This window comes from Manduca sexta, chromosome 28 (genome assembly GCF_014839805.1).
Source record: "Manduca sexta isolate Smith_Timp_Sample1 chromosome 28, JHU_Msex_v1.0, whole genome shotgun sequence".
Classification (NCBI taxonomy): Eukaryota; Metazoa; Arthropoda; class Insecta; order Lepidoptera; family Sphingidae; genus Manduca; species Manduca sexta.
The window spans coordinates 16383962-16404672 of record NC_051142.1 but is presented as its reverse complement, the minus strand read 5'-3'; the positions used below and the strand labels follow the sequence as shown (position 1 = coordinate 16404672).

At 36.0% G+C, this 20711-nt stretch overlaps 1 protein-coding gene across 2 annotated transcripts in view; it reads left to right on the top strand.

Moving 5' to 3' along the window:
* LOC115456219 (scavenger receptor class B member 1) overlaps positions 1–20711 on the top strand; it is a 90015-nt gene that overhangs the window by 25988 nt on the left and 43316 nt on the right. The window contains exon 2 of one of the 2 annotated variants that reach the window (XM_030185185.2): positions 11856–12084. In XM_030185185.2, coding sequence (XP_030041045.1) covers positions 12027–12084 — 58 coding nt within the window. In that variant the 5' untranslated portion in view covers positions 11856–12026. Of the gene's footprint in view, positions 1–11855; positions 12085–20205; positions 20380–20711 lie in introns of those variants that run through there. The other variant, XM_030185186.2, reaches the window with a different exon arrangement.

Genomic DNA, 20711 nt, shown 5'->3' with positions numbered 1-20711 from the left:
TATATAAGAATTCATCATGAAATAGTTTATATGTATCATTTTGTAATTATAAAAAATAAACATTTTTAACAAATTTTAACGGCAATTTTACAAATTGTTATTTTCACTTTTTTAAATGCAAATGCTTAAAAGTTTAAGCATTTGCATTTAGAAAGTACCCTTTAGTAAAGTGGAGCTCGTCATGAAGCCGAAAGATAGGCACCAGAACTCCGTAATCAGACAGTAAATCAGGAAAATTACTGTGCTACGATGTTTATAATGGACCACATAATTACTCCATAGATCTGCAGTTTTTAATATTTAACGTATTGAAAGTTTAAATTAAGTCATTAGAAATTACATATTGGAATTTATATTTTGAGTCAGAAGGTGTATGTAATGAGATGTCATTTTTAGATGTATAACTAAAAAGTGAGAAATAAAAGACTTCTTTTTTCGGAAGTTGGTTATATTTTTTTGGATAGTTTTTTTTTTAATAGGTATTGCTTCTCAGTGACATCGATCATCAATCGATCGATTGTACATCCATGTATAACAATTTAAAAGTTTTGTATCCATAGTTTTGAATAATATTTGCGACACACGACGAAGCAAAATAGTCGGTTCTGTACTTTTTTTTTTACCAACAGCAGTCAGCTATGACTGTAAGTATAGGAATACCGTCTTTTACATCGCCACAGGCAACATCTTTATCAGTTTCTTCCCTAGCGGCCTCTTGCATCCTGTCCTCTGCAGCTAATTTCAATCATTTAGCTAACTCGTCGTAACATTTCATGTAAACATTTTGCGTTAATATTGGAAAATCTATGGAAGCTAACTGTTCGTTTAAATTTGATCTACCAACTCCAGTCATCATAGCTCCATTCACAGTTCCACGATATCCGTCCATACTATCAGTATATCTCTTAGCGCTTAAATAGCTTAAATTCCATATTGCACATATTACACTTCATTTAAAATGTTGACTGCAAGCAAACATTATTCTCTTTCAATAGTTGTAAATGTTCGATACTACAACCTGTTGCTCTGTTGTGGTTATTGAGTGTTTTAATTTGATTCAAAAAATATTGAAAATCTATAATTTTGCGGCTTTTAATAACCTTATTTATTTTGAGTGTAATATCAGGCTCGATTACCTAAAAATTTAAAAAAATATATAGAATATACTATTATTGTTATCGAAGTTTCCGCAAACACTACATACTTAAGTAAAACTGCATATGGATCTAGACGCGTTTAATTTATACAAGTATAATGGCGCCGAAACCTGCACAGGGATAAAGTAATATGTAAAATTGATGTGAGCGTGTAAACCTAAACTAGCCCAAATAGTTAAGAAGATAGGTATACTAACTACTACTAGTAGTTTTATTCACTAGCTACATAAATTACCAAATCCCTTATTTCTAAGGTTCAAAGAGGAGAAAGATATAGGATTCCGTCTCTCGTCACTTGAATTTTCTTAACAGTGCGCACCAGTGAACACAAAAACCTTGTTATTTTAAAGTAAGCGTACCTATGCATTATGCAAAAAAATCAGCCAAGTGCGAGTTGGACTCGCGCACTGAGTAACTTGGCGAGTTGTAAAAGTTTTGACAACGGGACAGCAAAGTGATTCTATAAGGCTAAGAACTCACGAAGCGGTTTTTACTCGCGCCCGCCGTGGTTGAGAAACGGCTGTTTTATTTCCAAACTCATGACGATCGGAGATCTGTGCGATTTGTAATCGCCGCGGTTCCGATTATGTCCTGCAAACTTGGCGAGCGATTATCGCAAGGCGGGCGGTTACAAGATGGACAGTTAACGGTCAGTTGAGTTCCAGAACGCCATGGATATATATCAGAAACGATCACGATGGAGGAAAATGGCGTCTCTCGTAGGCAAAACAATTTGCTACAAATTATCACTTTACAAAATTTATGTAAGACGCATAGTTTCCGAGATATCGCGAAAAAAGTGTTTTCACCCCTTTTTCCATGATGGCGGCCAGGGGACAAGGGGGGCGACCCCACAAACTTGAGATTAAGCTTCTATTGACCCCCCACACATGTCCTAAAAATAAAATTGGGTCCTCTAAAAAATACAAAGCTCATGTAACATTTCAATGGGCTAATTGTTTTTAGCTTAAGGTTCCATTTTTTTCCTTCACGTAACTGTTGCTCAAGTGTTTAATGAGTAAAAAAAGCAACAACCATAACTACAGACGCATATTATAACATTAGTACATCAATCTTTTAGCTTTTGCTTTAGCCGAAGTTTCAGCGTTGTTGCGTTTCCTTTTCTTGCCTAGAAATAGCTTTACTTCCCATTGTGTCTGAAATATAATAATATAATAATAATTTATAGTAACTACTAAAATGATTGTCACTCATTAAAGAAAAAAATATTTTTCTTACTAAAGTACTAAGATGTGGCAATCACTGTATACACGTGACTATTTTTTCTACGCACAGCAAAGGCCAACTGGAGTCCGGCCGGAGCGACGAGCGATACGTCCTCTCTAGAAAGCCTCAAGGCGGACTAATTTGAAACGATTTGCGCGTTGCATTTTATAGTGGTATTTAAAATATTTATAGAAAAATAACAGAACTAATTTTGTTGAATTTTTAAATTATATGTTTTTAAGGAGATGTTCTTCTATTATAGTAATCCAATATTATATTCAATTAAGTAAGATATAGTGATAAAAAAAATAACTTTTTCTTCAGGATCTTTTTAGTTAGATAAAAATAACATATTGTTATGTTCCTTAGTGGTTTAAGATATTTTGAGCTTCGAAATAGACGTTCGAAGCGCAAATTTGAAAACCCTCTGTTCAGTTTTCATTAAATAATTTACAAATACTCAATAAATCTAAAAATGTTCTCTACTAACTTTTTAGACAACAAAATTTTCTATAATAATTACTAATTCATATGTTTTTAAAATAATGTTTTGATGGATATTATCTCCTTCGAAAAGTGCTGTTTTTGAGACATACGGCGCACGGATGCGTAAACGCTCTTAAAAGTATTGTAAAATATTGTATAATACTAGTTCTGTTTGATACACTGTCTCAGTACTGGGTCCGTGTCTGAGTTACATGCCTAAGTCCATCCAAATATACCTATATTAGTATTCAAAATTACGGTTTAAATGAAGAAGGTGGACACGTCGCGCCGTCTGTTCATTTAAAATACATTTGAAGTGATTCCATGAACGAATGACCATTCTATACTAATATTATGAAGAGGATAAGTTTGTGAGTTTGTTTGAACGCGCTTATCGCAGGAATTCCTGGACCGATGTTGAAACTTTTTTTACTAAGAGGAAGCTATTACCCCTGAGTGCTAATTTTTATCCCGGAAAAATCTTTGTCATGCGCGCTGAGCCGACGCCTAAAGGTAGACATAATATATCCTATACTATACCAATACCGCGTTTCTTCATAAAACGGAAATGCCAATAATAATTCCGTGTTTAAATCAATGGATCGATGTGATCAATTTATTTTCACTTATAAAATTAACGATGATCCGCCGTTCTCAGTTTTGGTCGCACAAGGAAAGAACGTTGGCATTTTGCCACCTTTGTTTTTTTAAATCGCGAAGTTATTTCTTCCGCGTTTTATGTTAATGCAGTTAATCGAATAGTATTCATCAGGTTATCCCCCCTATTCTTAGGTTTCGAATGAAATCTTATTTATATAATAGTATAACTTAAAAGTCTTCTGTACCTCAGTGTGCTCCGCGTTTACTAAAAATCGTCTTTTCTTGCCACGGTGCCATGCAATTGTTTCTTTTATTTATTTTATTATCAGATTTAATTTATTACTTGTTAAAGACTTAATGCCAAGACAAACTGATAACTAGCATGTGGGTAGAAGCAACATCGCCCGGAACGATGAATTGAGTTGCGCTCATCACTATGATCAATGCTAAATCTCGTAATGCAGAGGCAATGATCATAAATTACTAGTAAGTGAAGCCACGGATACCTAGCTAGCTGTCTAGGTATAACCCCTCCAAGAGGCAGTTCTTATTCGCTCGGTCTCCACACCATTGCACACCCATACGGGTAGGGACATATCGCACTCTTAAAATAATGACCTATTTTAAAATTGTTAATTTGTAGCAGTCATCGGAAAACTAATTTTTGTTAGCTACATTTTTATGAAGTTGGTATAAAATTGAGCTTATTAAAGATAGGTAAAAAATTAAACCTACAGCATGAAAAAAAGGGAAAAAACTAAAAGGTCGCAAACAGAAATTGGTTGTTTGACGATTCCCACAAATTGGTAATTTTGGAATGGGTCATTATTTTATTAAGAGTGCGATATATCGCAGCCCAAGCAGACAATTAAGTGTGTATTCCTCATGGTTGTAAATTCACATTGAGGTCTATGAAGGCTCGCGAACATTGTCCCTTCTTTTCCGCTCCGCCCATCCTAAAGAAGTTCCAATCCTTTGCCCAATTTCCCTTCCCACTTTCCTCCAGACTCCTGCAGTCACTGAGTCGGAGGATTCCGGTAGCACATTCACAGGTTTCCCCCTTGTCCCGCCCTGTGGAATGGGGGCGTTTGGAGAATTCCACCACGGTATCCCCTGCCTGTCGTAAGAGGCAACTAATAGGGGCCACGAAGGGGGTCGCCGGCGGGCAGCAGGGGGCTGTCTGCCCTAGTGCTTTTTTGTGCATTTTTGCACATGTTTCGGTTGACCCCCGGGACGGACGGCAGTGTGTAGTTGGCGTCATGCTGCCGTAGACGCCCGAAGGTCGTCATCAAATTCGGGCGGCTCAACGCCGGGCCGTAAGGCACGGTTACCCCAGCATAACCGCTCAGTCGCCCCCCACGAAGGCTGGGCGGTAGTAATAAGGGACTTTCTCCGCGTTGTTGTCTAGGTAAAATGTCAGTAGATGTTTTGTACACTAAAGACCCACACCACCTGCAAAAGCGGGTGGCAACAGGAATCTCAAGTTACGTACGTTAAGCGAAGATGTACTTTCAGATATTATGCAAATCAACTATGTAACCTGTCATTAGTTATGTAACGCCGGTAAATGCATTGGCATACTTCGACTAGTGTCTTAGTTTAGTGGAATAATAATATATTTACTATGTAACCTTTTGTAGTCCGTCTGGGTAGGTAAGCATCACTGCCTTGTCTGTTTTTGTTAGCTTCGATTATTGTTCGAATACATAGTAACAAGTGTTACTAATAAGCGGTGTTCGAATTAATATCTATGCATCTAATATTTTGCAATAAAACGTTCCGTACCATGGACGTTTCGTACGATGTAGGATGTGAATTATAAAGATGCAGCATGTATAAAACATATATTATGTACGTGATACAGTTATGCCCCAGATAGTTTGGTCTGCAGCAGGAATGGGCTGTTCCGAGTTTCGACTAGAGTAGCAGTGGTAGCCTTAATAGATGCCAGGCCTAGAGCGCAAGAAAAAAAAAGTGACAAGGCTCATACGAAGCAAAAAGAAAATAGTTGCGAGGCCCCGGGCAGAGTAGAAAAAATAGTTTCTTAATTTTACAGTGTCGTAGGTAAGATGCTAAAAAGAGGTTCACCAGCACCGCGCAAGGTTTCAGGCGGTTTTCAGGTTCGCTCCCTCTCTACGGTCTCCTGAACTGTAACTGTAACTGTAGTGTAGTATTAATGTGTCGATAATAACGTCATCCTATAAATCCGCTCCTTCCTTCCAACCCTTAATCTTTTCCATAAACGGCGATAAAGTATTGTGAATACAATTTATGACACTTAGTGGCCTGATAGTGATGATTTTGGTAGTGTGATATTTTTCAAACCATAGTGTTCGGTTATTATTGGCTGATCCACTTAATTGTTTAATTTTGACTATACATCTAGATAAAACTTAGAAACCTATAAACCTAGAATAGTAACGCATCTAAATTACTAATAATAATGACAATCAGTGAAATTATTTGCAAGTAGAAAGTGTTACGCACAACGAATGTTTGATTATCAAGAAAGTGACCGTCTATATTTGTGAATGATATGTTCATACAGTGGGTGTAATGGTTACAACTCTGCCTATCCCGTCGTTGACAGAGGAGCTTATGTAGATATCAACTTTGAACCTACATCAGATGTATTAAAAACCATTTATAATTTTTTGCGTGAATATTATAGATAAAAAATTGTTGCCATATCCGTGAATCTAGGGTCGTATAAAAACTTTACAAAAACACGCCAAATCAGCCGCAGAACTAGTTGTACTTGATTATTAATTGGTACAAAAATCAAGAACAGGTTAAAAGTAACGATTGGATATTAAGGCTCTCTGATAAAATGGCCTTGATCATTCGATCTATACTTTTACTGCGCTCGAGTTACGGGAAATATGCAAAGATTTACGAACGATTTCTATAAAAAAATAACTTTAACTCTTTTTAAAAATCTTAAGCTTTCATAATATTTATTATTAAATTGTCTATCTAATAGTGTTAGTTTCAAATTAAAAGGATGTGTACTTTATTAGGAAATGCACGGAAACAGACAATTGTGTAGTATTTTAATTTTGAAATGAAAGAAAAAATATCTATTTTACAAAAAAATTAAATCAAATTGAAGATAACGATTCGTGTAAATATATGTATGATTACCTAAAATCAATACCAGTAATCTATTATCTATTATTTTTACAGACTTTTCACAGACAAATTACATCAGTAAAGTTTAAACACAAAATATAGTTGTATGCTAATTACAAATCTTCCCCAGAAAAAGATATACGTTATAAATATAGAAAATGTTCGTTTCTAAAAATACGTATAGCGCAGCGCCGTTGTGCTGAGGTTAGCGCCTTAATGTTCACGGGTGTTTTGTAACCATGATGTATAATAATGCTGAACTCAACGACTGACCTGGGGTTTTTATGATTTCACTTCTTAATAGCGTCTTAGTTAAAGAGATTTCATTTAAATTTGCGGCAGAGTTTTAGCAAAACATAAACTTAGCACACACACTATTTTAGTATTACAACTATTTACAATAAACGATTCCAATCTCAATCTTCAATCCGATTCCTAAAATTAATCAATCAAAATAACTCATTTGGAAGCATTTAATAAACTTTATTCTGATTGGTCCATTTTTGAGATAAGTACATCGAAAAAAGTGATTCGGATCGTTTATTGAAACCCACGCTTAGTTGTACAAGCTAACACAGAATGCAAACATTACAAACATAATGAAAAAGTAAGAACAAAATCAGACAATACAAGCCATAATCACATTGCACAATCTCTTAGGCCTGATGCCCTAACACCTGACCACCGCGACAACATTTACAATCCTTAACCAGATAGTAGTCCAAGTAGCAAGCTTGGTATTAGTTTGTTTTATCATACTGCTAGATACGAGCAGTGGCGGCCTTAACTGACACAAGGCTCCAGGTGAAAGCAAAATAAAAAAACGATACGAGGTCCGGGGTGGAGCAAACAAAATTCCCTGGTTTTAACAGCTTCGTCGTTAAAACCGTAAAGAATGGTCGTTCCAGGGATTCGAGCCCCCGAGCGGTTGCCTGTCTGCCTCCCCCTTAGGCTGCCTTTGGATACGAGCATCGTTTGCTCATGAAAGCGGTAAGCTACGTAGCAATGAGTGACCCAGTTTCACAATTGTCATTAAGAAAAGAGGAATTGAACCTCTACCTAGTGCCCAGTCCTTAAACTACTTTAAAACCCAAGAGTAGGGTAAAACTTCTAGCTCTTTAAAATGGTTGATCCCAAAAAGTGTTGGCCGCTATTCGATGTCTACCATGGCATTATAATTTCTACCCTGGCATTTGTCTTTACCCTGGCACAATGGTACGCACAGTCTTCCGCTTCCTACAAACCTAATTTGAACTTTAACATAATTATGCGGTTTTTAAAAACATTGATATTTCCGTCTCTGAGGAAGGTTATGTGAAGTCTTTTATAACTTTTACAGTGTAGAATCTGATGGTGGTTTAACACTCCAAAAAACAATAGCCGAGTTGGCGATATGCTTGCTCCCTATCGCATCATGGAACATAATAAGCATGGCGAAAAGTGGGTGAACTAAATAAAAGGCATGTGTGTGTAAAAACTATAAGTATGTTATATGAGAGTTGTGTCAGCTTTGATTTTCATTCTTGTAACTTGACATCCTCTTCTAATGCCTATGTTCGAATTTCATTGAATGTGGTCCTTATTAATTTCCACTTTAAAACATCGGAGTCCAGACTATATTGAATGTCGATAACCTTCTATATTTTTTTATTAATTTCATAATAAGTAAAAGATAAGTTGTCATTCCCAGAGATATTTCAATGCATGGTGTAATCATCTGCTGTATATTCAGCGAACTGGCTGCCAAAAAAAATACTAAGTGATGGGTGTGGGCGCAAGATATTTTTTGTTAGGTATGGTAAGGAACATCGTTAATGTTGCATGCAGATCTCTAGACAGATTCGTGTGAAATTTTCCAGGTAAAGTCTATGTTCAGTTGTGAACTTCATGTGGCTGATGATAATTGTAAACATACTGTCGTAATAATCTGATATTGCTAACAACACACGACTACTGTTCCGGAAACCGAAACAGTGACCTCTCTTTACTTAGGTAGGAAGTCATCAAAATCTATACTATTATAATAACGTGTTTTTTGTGTATTTTGTTTAACATTGAAAGCTTGTATTAATAATATCCGTATAGGTAAAGATACATATTTAATGGATGTGATTTGCATTCACTGGGTAGTAACTACTACCTACCCTATGAGTGTGTTCGTATAAGTAATTCTAGGTCTAGATATAGGTAGGTATATCATCGTTTTGTATATCACACTAAGTACAAGTTTGCAAATATCGTTATGCGTGAATAACATTGAAGGTCCAATTTAATGTGTTATGTGATTAAAACCGGTATTACTGGGTATTGGGAATTGGATATTTTGCTGTGCAACTAGAGATCAATTGCCTCTTGTCCGAAGCCTATACTTGTTACACTACTCATTATAGTGGCGTAACTTAGTCGGGGCGGCATTTTTGGGGCAAAATGATACACACAATTGGAACTTTGTTTATCTAACATTTTGTCAAGAAAGACTTATTTGTTTTTTACTCTCGCTCGCTTTTGGCGGCGGTAAATTTCCGATCTGGCACTGAGTCCTATCCCTAGATCAGAGGCGGTAAATTCTACAAGATTGACTAAAAATAATATTAAATTGTGGGCTTTTAGACAGCCTTAAAGCGGATTGGAAGTTGGTAAGGTATAGTTTGTGTATTAGGGATCTACAATTTTATTGACAGTGTGAAAATGTCTATTCATTCCAGTTTTCTATGAGACATGAAACGACTCTAACGTGCCTCTAACACTTTCAAAACAGAGATGTCATACGATTTCTCCGAAGTTGTGGCACACAGTGTCAAGTGGTTACGTATCCGGTGACTTGACGTAAACCTAGTTCTAAAAGTTTAGGAACTGAACATTTTGTCAAGTAAATTAGTATAGACACGTTTTGTGACCAAATTACTCGCAACAAGACTAACTCGCCACGTGCTAAGACACGAAAGATATATGCTGCTACAATAAATAATTATAGGCAAGGTGGAGAGGAAGACACGCTCTGAGCGAAGGAAACAATCGTGGCTGGAGAACATCTGGGAATAGACCGGTATCACCTCCGTTGAACATCTGTTCCGCCTAGCCAATGACAAGGAAGAATACAATAAGCTAAAGGCTAACCTTCAACAATGAAGAAGCACTTAATAAAGAAGAATAAATACTAGTGTAGTTCATACTGAGTATTTATCTGCGGGATGTACTTGTGATCCGGGAACGATCGTTGCCATGGAGAAAATTTAAAAACCATAGTGTTTCGATATCAGCTTTTAAAGGAAGCCATGTCTCTCTGTTTTTTGAGTTTTATGTTTGCACTACACTGTTTATTATTAAATACTCTGCCGTGCTAGGATGAAAAAAACAAGAGAACACGTCCACAAAAGCCTGTTTTAGAGCTTCTAAATATAACCTAAGGTCCAGATATTAGTGTGCGATCAGGGATTTAGTTTAGAACATAGGAGGAGCGTGAGCGATTGCGAGCACGCTACAGCTTGTGGCTACAATACGTTAACATACACTCATTCAAGTTATTAAAATCTTATTTTTAAAGTCCTCTCAATGGATTATATACTGGTAGCTAGCAACGATGCTATGGCGGTATACCAGCGTTATGATAATTGGTTCAAACCCTATGCTATAAGAGATGAGAACTTTGCCCGTCAGTAATTTGTGTGGAAAATATGTAGGTAATCATTTATTTGGACTGCCAATATTCTCTTGACTACAGCGAAAGAAGCTAACGAGCTCGTAGGTTAAAATTGCTGAAGTGAAAAAACATTGATTTTCTATTTTTTACGGTGCAAATGATTATGTTATACTCTACAGTTTAATATATCTTGTGCCAAGCCTTTTTTAATAAATGCAAATGACCGCTTATGACCATCAATGGCCTCATTTTCTCGTATTTTATAAAATAAATCACATAAATTACATACACGAGGTCAGTATCATGTTTAACGTGGTATTCTAAGAAATAAACAATAAATGAACTTTTACTGCGTTAGTTAATGTTTCTATGTAAACTATAATTTAACTGCGTGACAGTGTTGGTTATTAAATGATTACGTCATTACACGAATTAACAATGTGCTGGTTTAATGCATATTAGTAAAGTGATTCGTGTGGTGTTTAATAGGACTGGATCACACTTTTATGTCGTAGGGACTTACACCTTCATGCACTGCCGGTCTTGTCTGATGCAAGGTTTCAGGTAGCAGGGCCCTTATTCTGTATGATAGTGTAAACGCATAACGCAGCCGTGTCATGTTATCTTCGAGAAATGTGCGTGAAATGGTATTCTGTAAGCCAAATTTCTATAGTCCTAAACATGATGCGTTGTGTTACGTGCTTGTTATGCTCTGTTAAAATAACGTGCGGGATAGAGAATAAGGCCCCTGGTATTTTTGAGACCTTTATACCCGATTGCAGAAAGATGGCAATGTTTTGTTCTTTGTGGCCCTTATAAGCGCAGCCCCAAGGAGGATAATGTTTTCTTTTTGTGTTCCTTGCAAGCATGAGGCCCCTCGGATACGAGAACCAGGGCGGTTGGACCGCCCGCCAACCCCTCAGGCCGGCACTGCTTCTATTGACCAAGGGTGTATACCATTATGTATCAAGTCATTCTTTTCACAGTGAAATTCTGAATTGGCTCTTCACTAAGTAAAATCAGGTACTACATTAACGCGATACCACGCATATTTTTTATAATAGTTTCTGTATTTTGCCGGTTAGTTCAAGATTCACTGTATTCTGCAGCTGAAGATTGGCTGTTGTGTTTCGTGCTGTCACTAAGACAGACTCTACTACAACCTATTCACGCTCGATCTGGTTTTAGAGATTGTTATGGCTATCGATGGTTATAGTAGAGGTCTTTTTAACCAATTATTGAATCGTTGTATAACTATTTATATTTCTAGTTTTAAAGTTTTTGGGTCGGGATGTGTGAAAAACACATATGTTGTGAGGAACTGAAGGTTGAATTTGATACTATATTAAGCTAGCTCGGTACTCTATCATATGGGACGAGAATGTATAGGTAATAGCTGCTTGTTAACCGTTTCAGAAGTATAGGCTATAGCAAAGCCTTTAATGTTAAGCTTTAATTTGAAGTTATCAAATTACCTTTAAGTGATTAATGTTTTTCCCCTCTAGAATAAAGAAGGCTAATTGGTCCCATTAAGCCGGAACCTACGAATGTCACAATCGCTCCCGCTTCCGCCTAGCTACAGCAGAGGCTTAAAATTTTTCCTTTGATTGCAGAGTCGCCTGCGCTTGATCGCACGCCAGTCGCCTACCAGCCGTCGCGGCGAAAGCACGTCCGAGTCACCGACGACATAAAACAAATGAAACCGTGTGCCTGCTGTGTCGTGCGTGTGATGTGACAGTGTTGTTCCGTTTTGTGTCGTATACTGTTTTAAAAACAATATCATAATGCAGGGAAGAGACAAAATATGCGCAAAGCTGACGAGCGCATTCCTCATGAAGTGGTGTGAGTAATTATTTATTTAATTATTATAATTGTTTGGTTTTCGATCTATGCATATTAATGAATAGAGAATGGCAGTTATTTTTGAATTTTTGGTATTTAATTGTGCTTTTTCTCTTTTTAATATTACTTAGATAAACGCTTAATTTAAAAGATCTTTGGGAAACCCTTACATATATAATAATATGATGTTTAATAGTACTTTTTGAATTGGGATTATCCCATCACTGAGATACAAATGTATCGTGCATGTAAATGTTGAGATCTCTACAATAATAATAATTTAAGTAAGTAATTAATTATGCGGATCAAATACCATTTTTCTCGGAATCGAAGCTGCGGTCTTCCGTTCCATAGCCGGCTCATCGCTGACTGCGCCACGAAGGCAGTTAAAATATTTCTCTACATATTCCTTTGTATATTTAATTATTAAATAATTAAAATAACTTTTTATTCCAAGTCTGTTAAATATAAACACATACTTTGCATAGTTTATCTTCATGTTAATTAAAGGTGAGTTGTTTCAAACGGCATTGTTTTTAAATCCACAAAATACGTGTCAGTATTACCACTAACAAATGACGCAATTTACGAAATATATTCGTGAATAAACAATTCTTACGAATTATCGCTTATAGACGGTTTGAGACCTGTTTGTACCGCTTTATTGTTTTATTGTTATATGAAACGGTTCCCAAGTTATGTCATACTAAATCTTGAGAGCCATTGTGCTAGTAATTCACACAGAGTTAAATGGAAATAATTGTCTTTGCATACGTGTACCGAAAAAGCGCGGTTATATTCTAAAATTTTGGTCATATGGACCTGTGTACCACAGCAAAACTGTAGACTATTTTTAGAGCTATAAAAAATAAACATAATGTTAATATAAATTAAATATTCAAATTTAAGACAGGACAACGTCTGTCAGGTTAGCTACTATTCAATAAAAATATGTATTGGAATAACAGCGCCGAGTGACAGACTTATCTCTAGATATATTAGTCCTATATATTTTTTATATAGCGTTATTGATTGTAGAAAATCGCGTTGGCTACGGTCCCTGAAGTGTTCTGGTTTAAAGGATGTAGTGATTAGTTAATTTCCGAATAATATCGGACTCATTCGATATCACACGATTGCAGTATCCTATAGTGATTTTAATTCTGAGTTATGAATGTTGCCACTCGTACACTTAGAACTAAAGAGGCCTTACTCAAAATTTATATATTTTTTGGTTTTGTTAAAAAACATTCTTCCAAAGCATGATCTATAATCCTATGACGAGAAAAAGACAAAATTATAGAAAAGAAACATATTCACACTTTCGCCGCGACCGCCTTGTTTACTGCCGTTTATATTGTTTTCAAACCTTTTTTATTTGTTTCCCACAAATCGTCTTTTTTCACTTAGGTCACCTTAGTTCTAATGGTGTGTACTGGCCTTGGGCAGTCACTGTGTTGTCGACAGTCGAGTTACTCGCCTGAGAATAAAAAAAAAACAAAAGAACGCATCAACAATTCTCCGTCAATTTTACTCTGAAATAAAAGTCGCAACACCATAATAGTTTGAGGGATAAAGATAGAGGTCGACTGAATCCCGATTCATGAAGTCAGCCGTTGACTGATTAAGTCAACAAGCGATGCAACGCAAACTGCGTACCGCGCGCGTAGTGCAGTTGCTCTAATTAAAATGCTAGGCGCTTGCTCAAAGCAGTCAATCACGTAGTACTAGCCCCGTGTGATTACAGCTTTAGGTAACGTACTAACCATTCTGTTGGTATTAAATGTTTTTATGGATGACCATGATCCTTACCAGCAGATGACTCATTTATGTGCTCAGTAATTACATTGTTATTTTTAAAATAATCAAAATAATGTTCGAAGTTTGACATTAGGTATATTATATTCTGTGTGAATTCGTATGCAACTGCATGCATTAATATTAAAATATTTCAACATTTTTATCATTTCCTGTTCAGTGACTATGTTTATGCTTATTTATTTTGTATTTAACCGTTGCAAAACATTTCATAATCACTTACTTATATTTTTGTATTATTGACTGCGGCGCTGGCATATTTGTGACTGCCGCGCTAAGGTCCCGAGTTTAAATCACGGATTGTGCCAAAAATATTGTGACTGGGTTTTTTGTCTCAATAATTACTTAGTTGTAGCATGGAGTTGAAGTTGGTGACGAAATAAGAAAGCATTTGAATATCTGAATGATAGATAAACTTTTAAAACTTTAAGATTTTTCTCGGCTCCAACACATCTACCTTAAGCGATTATTGTTAGACTACAACTAACAACAATCTAATATTAAAATGCGAACAAATTCTCCTATAACTGCTAAATTCTCAATCATCTTCAAAATGATGACAGAATGTCTCTAAAATCCCTCGCAAACCAGTTTATCTAAGTTCTTAACGGTGAGTTTTCGTGTACACATCTAGTTTTACTGGTTCCGCTCGTACCGAATCGCGGGCTTATTATTCAATTTGTGAATCTGTTGATAGAAAATCGTCTTGTGATGTATTATTTGTGATGTTTATTGATGGAGTTGTTCTGGCCTCATTGGGAAAACCTGTCCATGATTTTTTACAATCAAAGCAATTTGACCTGCATAAATGGTATGCAGTTTACCAGATGGAGCCATAACCATGAAATGAGAAATACGGAGAACACCATCTATATATATTATAAAACAAAGTTCCATTTTTTGTCTGTCCGTACGTTATCGATTTTCTCAAAATCTACTGAACAAATTTTTATGAAATTTGGTATGGTAATAGTTTAAGGCTCTGGGAAGATTATAGACTATTTTCTATCCTGGGAAAATATATCCCGGAAAACTCCTTCATGCGGGCGAATCCGCGAGCAAAGCTAGTTTTAAATAAATATTTTGTTCCGATGTCAATTACACCGAATGTAACATAATACAACAGTGGCATAGTTGTATTACGGTTCGGCAACAGTGCTAAGGTCCCGGGATCGATTCTTGGGCAAAATGATAATGAGATTTTCTACTCAATATCAGAGTCCAGAATTAGTGTCTAACGTGCTGGAAGGGTCGCACCTTATTACGACATGAGATGCGCACGGCAAAAAGTTGGTGTACCAGTTGCGCACCTGCCTACCCCATCGGGAATATAATGACTGGGTTTTTGTATCCTAAAAAAATACTTAGTCGCAATTCGCAGGCAGTTGGCGGTGTGATACCCACGTGCGTCGAAAGCACGTAAAGCTGTTGGTTCTGTGCCTGATCTCCCTCCGGTCATGTCGGATAGCCGGCACCGGTTTCACCGGACTATGAGAATGAATACACACTTGTGCACGATACTATCTCCTACTTGGCTGATCTCCGTTGAGATAGGCCGCCGTGGTCGAAATTCGTTTAGGAAGGAATCAATCATATTGCATTTCTATACCATTGGCCTGTACTATGCCATCAAGTACAGAATACTTGCCTGACATATCAGCCCTGTATTATATACTGTCCCACTGTTGGGCTCGGGCCACCTCTACTATTGAGAGGAATAAGGCCTTGGTCTACCACGCTGGCCTAGTGCGGATTGGTAGACTTGCCTGTGTAACAAGTTAATGCATCGTTCATTACACATGTCGCTAGATAGTTGTAGAATGGGCAATGTAACGCTCTGGTATGTAAAGAATATTGTAGCCAGTTGAATTATCAAATATTATGAACCTTGTATTTGTTAATCATTAAGCAGACTGTCTTGTCATCCAAATTAATTTAAAAACAAGACATCTTGCAAATATTTGATGGTTTACAAATAGTTTGAAATAAACGACTGGTTAGCGCATAGTAAAAGTAAAATTTCACCAACAGTTTTAATATATATTGCCGAAAAGTTACCAAATTGAATCAAGGTTACAACCGATTAACATAATTAGTTTGCATAACGTGATTAGCTAACGTTGCGATAGCTTTCAATTGTATGTTAATATGTTTCGAAGAATGTAGAAGTGCAGTTGAATTAGAAAATTATGTCGTTTGGATAGATCTAATAGGAACCTTATGATATCAATCTAAGGGTCGATATTGAAAGTTACTTTATATGTAGCAGATAATAAAGCGAAAAATAAATTCGTGGATAAAAAGCATCAAAATCGGTTGATAAATATTGCAGTTAGTCATCAACTATCTCTTCTGTGAAATTTCAAAGTCTTATACCTTATATACTATTGCGTGGATTTTTTAAATTCTTTTTTGTAGATTTTTAAACTTTTTTTTACTAGATTTTGGATGACATGCATTTTGATAAATGTATTAAAAAAAAGTAGTCACTATGCATTAATAATATCGATTCTGTATTGTTTGCAAGGCACACCCGTCAATAGAACACGGACCTTCTCTACTAATGGGGAAATCTAATCTATTCATTCACCTATGAACCGATGTTTATTAAGTATGCTTTTGACGTTTTTTTTTTTTATAACCGTATATGGAGAGGCCAGCAGGCAACCCGCCTAATGGCGGCCGTCGCTACCACTCCTAAGCGTCTACACCGACAGAAGTCTGAATTACAAAGCGGAGTAGCAAAGATCTACTCTGTGTATCCTGATTCCTGAGATATTCAGTCTTACTTATATACTTGTTTTAGCGTTAAGAGGTGGTTAAGAATTGCTTAAATAGCTGTGAAAAACATTAACAGTTTCCTAATTTTAACCTTATTAAGAGGCAAGATGGCGGGTTTGACATAAAGCTGATCGAGTAAATTTGTCATTGAACTAAGCATAGCTTTGCGAATTTTTTATAAGTAAGACTGATTAGGTGTTGTTGTTTATTTAAATCTTATAATGTCTAGTAATCATAGTGGTTGTCTCAGGTTGGATTATTTTTAAAATTAGCGCAGAACAGAGCTTGGACAATGTTGCTCTTAACCTACCCCACCGGGGTCTGCGGCATGCGGGCATGCGTAAAACCTAACGCGTAATAAATAAAAATCTTGATAAAATATTTGGAAATGTAATCAATTATAAGCAATATTTTCTAGGTTTAGTAACGAAACTTTAAATAATTATACCTAGTAGTAGAAGAATTCGGAGTCCAGCTTGCGGCAGCAGCTGTATTCTGCCTTATAGAGCTGATATTTTTGCTTGGTGACTGCCTTAATAGCATAGCTGAATAGCAACTCGGTGTAAGGAAATTCGTGCCCAACAGACGATTGGCTCCACCGCCAATATCACATAATGGGACGGAACGCACAGACGAAAGATAGCTGCCCTAGTTGCATCTCTGCCTAGATCTTAGGTGATACAAGCGTGATGCGAGTTCATTTATATATGTTTGTATTATTGTAAACGTCTCTATATCCTAACATCTTTGGTTATGCACATCACGATTTCCGCAGTAATTATAAAAATATGATAATTTATAAGAAAAGTGTTGAACATCCTTATATGTGAGATGTGTCAAATGTGAGTTGATGACGATATATCACTTATCTCGGACACCTATAGAATTGCTAATAACGTTGGTAAACTTTGACCATTTACATTAGCATGAGAAAACGTTTTGCGTATAAAAGTGCTCAGTTTGAGCGTATTTACTGGAAATTATGTCTTACATGAGATAACTATGTCTCGATTACTAGCCCTGGGTACTAGATATATTATACATTGCTGTTTAGTCTGGTCAGAAAAAATTAAAACCCTTATTTAGCGCCATTTTTGTTTTGTTATTTTAAAGTTACCTTGTCAGTACAAATATTTGTACTATATCTTAGCACAAAATGGTGGAGTTTTATATTTTCCTGGTCAGACTATAGTGCGTTAACAACAGGCATGGTTAGTTTAGGAAACGTTTGAATCTCTTGATTGATGATACTTTTAAGACTGAGTGGAATAATTGATTCAAAATTATCTTATCGCTTTACAATCAATATTATCTAATGATTTCTTATGTTTACGCGAATGTTAGACATTGAAATTAAACTAATTTTCCGAATTCTATCGCGGTTTTTTGGGACACTGTGAGCTCATTCTGCGTAGATCGGACCACCAACAGCTAAAAAATTTTAAAAAAGTTGTATAATTGTAAAATGTAGGTAGATATTGTAACTTTGACTTTGCGGATGAACAACACTTCAGTCCCCCCCGTGACCATGAAGGCTGCAAAGTCTTCGAAACGTCGGGAGAAAAATAAAAAACAAAAAACCGCGATAGAATCCGGAAAATTAGTTTAATTTCAATATTATCTAGTTATAATAGTAATGTAGTAATATAATAGTGCCGTTGGAGATGGCATAGGTAGCGTAACGTTAAGTCACTGACATTGGCTCGGAAAATCAACTCACGCGTCGATTTACATTTATCTAAAAATCCAACGTATATTTACCTCTAACATTGTTGTTTACTGCTATTGGCACTTAACATTAGTATCAAGTGATCTGTTAATTTATTCGTTAAATTAGTATGAATTTTTTTTGTCTCTTGGAAAATCTTTACCGCGCGAATGGAGTCGCAGGCAAAAGCTTTTAAATAAATGAACTCTATGGTTTTATAATCCATCTTACACATGTACTAAGGCCTTCGATATTAGAACAAGGTCACGAACCCGCGTCCTTTACCGTCTCACACACTGCTCAACCATAACGGTATAGAAATTTAATGAAGTGTTACCGGTGACGCAAAAAATATGGCGGTTGTGTATTAATGAACTACTGGACTGTATTTATGGTATGAAGAATACAGAGAAATAAAACATGTTGTATCCTGCACTGTATTTTAAGTTGGGTAATACTTATTTTATATTATTCAAGAGGAACAGAAAATAGTTGCACATTAAATAATAATTAGTTTTCCCTGAGAATCGCCGAGCTTCACCGCCCGGTGTCATAAAATGCGTGCCACTGCTGATCCTGGCTTACAGGAGTTGTGGTGGTGGGCGTGAGGGCGGGAAAGTCTCATACTTAAAAAACAACACATTAAATAAGTAAATAAATTATTCATAACCACACAATCAAAGATTTTTTTAAGATAGAAGCAGTGCAACCGTAACGCGGTAAAGATTCAAATTGCTAGATGTGATAGTAATATTGTGCAGTGTATTTTTATATGAAATTTGAAAGCGTTTTAAACTAGAGAACTTTTGGGTCAATAAAGGTGATATTTCAAAGCCATTTTCAGCATAGCTTATGTGTGTGTACATAAATCGGTCAAGTGTGAATTGAACTAGTACACCGAAAAATCCGTATCCAAAAAACATTTTAGAATACTTTCTTAAAATATTCTTTTTTATTTATTATGAGCAAAATACAAAAATGCTTACAATGTACTCGCAAAACTTTTAGATTTGCTGGTCTTTGATTTTTGATTGCCTTGAATTAGACCTTATTTCATCGAGAACCACATCCCTCGGTTTTGATTTTAACTTCAATAATTCTCTATCTGTTAGTTCAAAATACAGGAATTTAAAAAAATCAGGATTTTTTATTCAGTTGGATCTTTTATATTTTTATTAAATTATTAAGGTTCATGTGAGTTAACAATCGTATACTCTCAATTATTACGAGTACAATGCGGTGCCAAGCAGTAAAGCTTGTTCGTAGTAAAAAATGCTCGATTGAATCGCTATTGTTTCTGTGCGGTCGCGGCGCGGCGTTCGCTATCGGTCTGGCGCCTCGGTCGGCGTCTATCCAACTATTTCATAATACACATTCTTAAAGTTACTTCCTTTTTAAGCATAATATTAAAAATATTTTGGGTTAAAACTCGGGAATTTAGAAAAAAATATTTTTAGATTGATAATTTTTATTTCCGATTTTCTAAATTCCACCTGATTGTTAAAAAACGACTTACTTGATCTTAAAATATTATGGGTTTTGGATTTTTTATAGCAAGTTAAAGGTACTGTTAATAATTTAAACACAATGCTTAACAATTTAACAAATACGTTTTAGAATAGATTTTTTATATCGTTGTACAATATAACAATAGTAAATTACGTTAACTGTCATAATTTTCGTGCTATTTCCAGTCTATCGTGCATCATAATGCGATTCAAGTGACAGTTTCAGTTGCGAAGTGCTATTCGGGCAAATTAAAAAAAAATCACAAACTAAGTAAAAACCTTTTTGCGGAGCGCGCGGCGGCCAGTCACTCTCGCGCGTTCGCGGGCGGCGTAACGAAATGCTTCGATAGTGTTTTCTTTTTTCGGCTAATGTGCAATTTTAAAAAAGGAATTTATATATTTTTTAATTCTTGTGCTTAACGATGGCGTTGCGTTCCATTTCACGCATGGTGGAATACGCCAAGAGGAACCGAAAGATTAGTGAGTGTTTTAATTTAGTGTGTGTTCGATTGTTACCTATTTAGTTACAAATTGTGTATTGCAACTATTTGCACAACGTTCGATCTCTGTGTAACCGTAATTGTATATTATACTATTTACGCGTGTATCTTTATAAATCATTTTTTTAAATTCATTAATATTTTTTTAATTACCTAATAGATAAAGGTTGCTTGTCTGCAGGGTCCAAATTAGTCCCTTTACTCGGCTGACTCGCCAAGTAAAAGGAGGTCACACAGCCGCGGTTAAGCCAGTAAGCTAACGAAGCGTAAAACAACAATTTGCGGGCGAAAACGAGAAGTAATCTTTGTAAT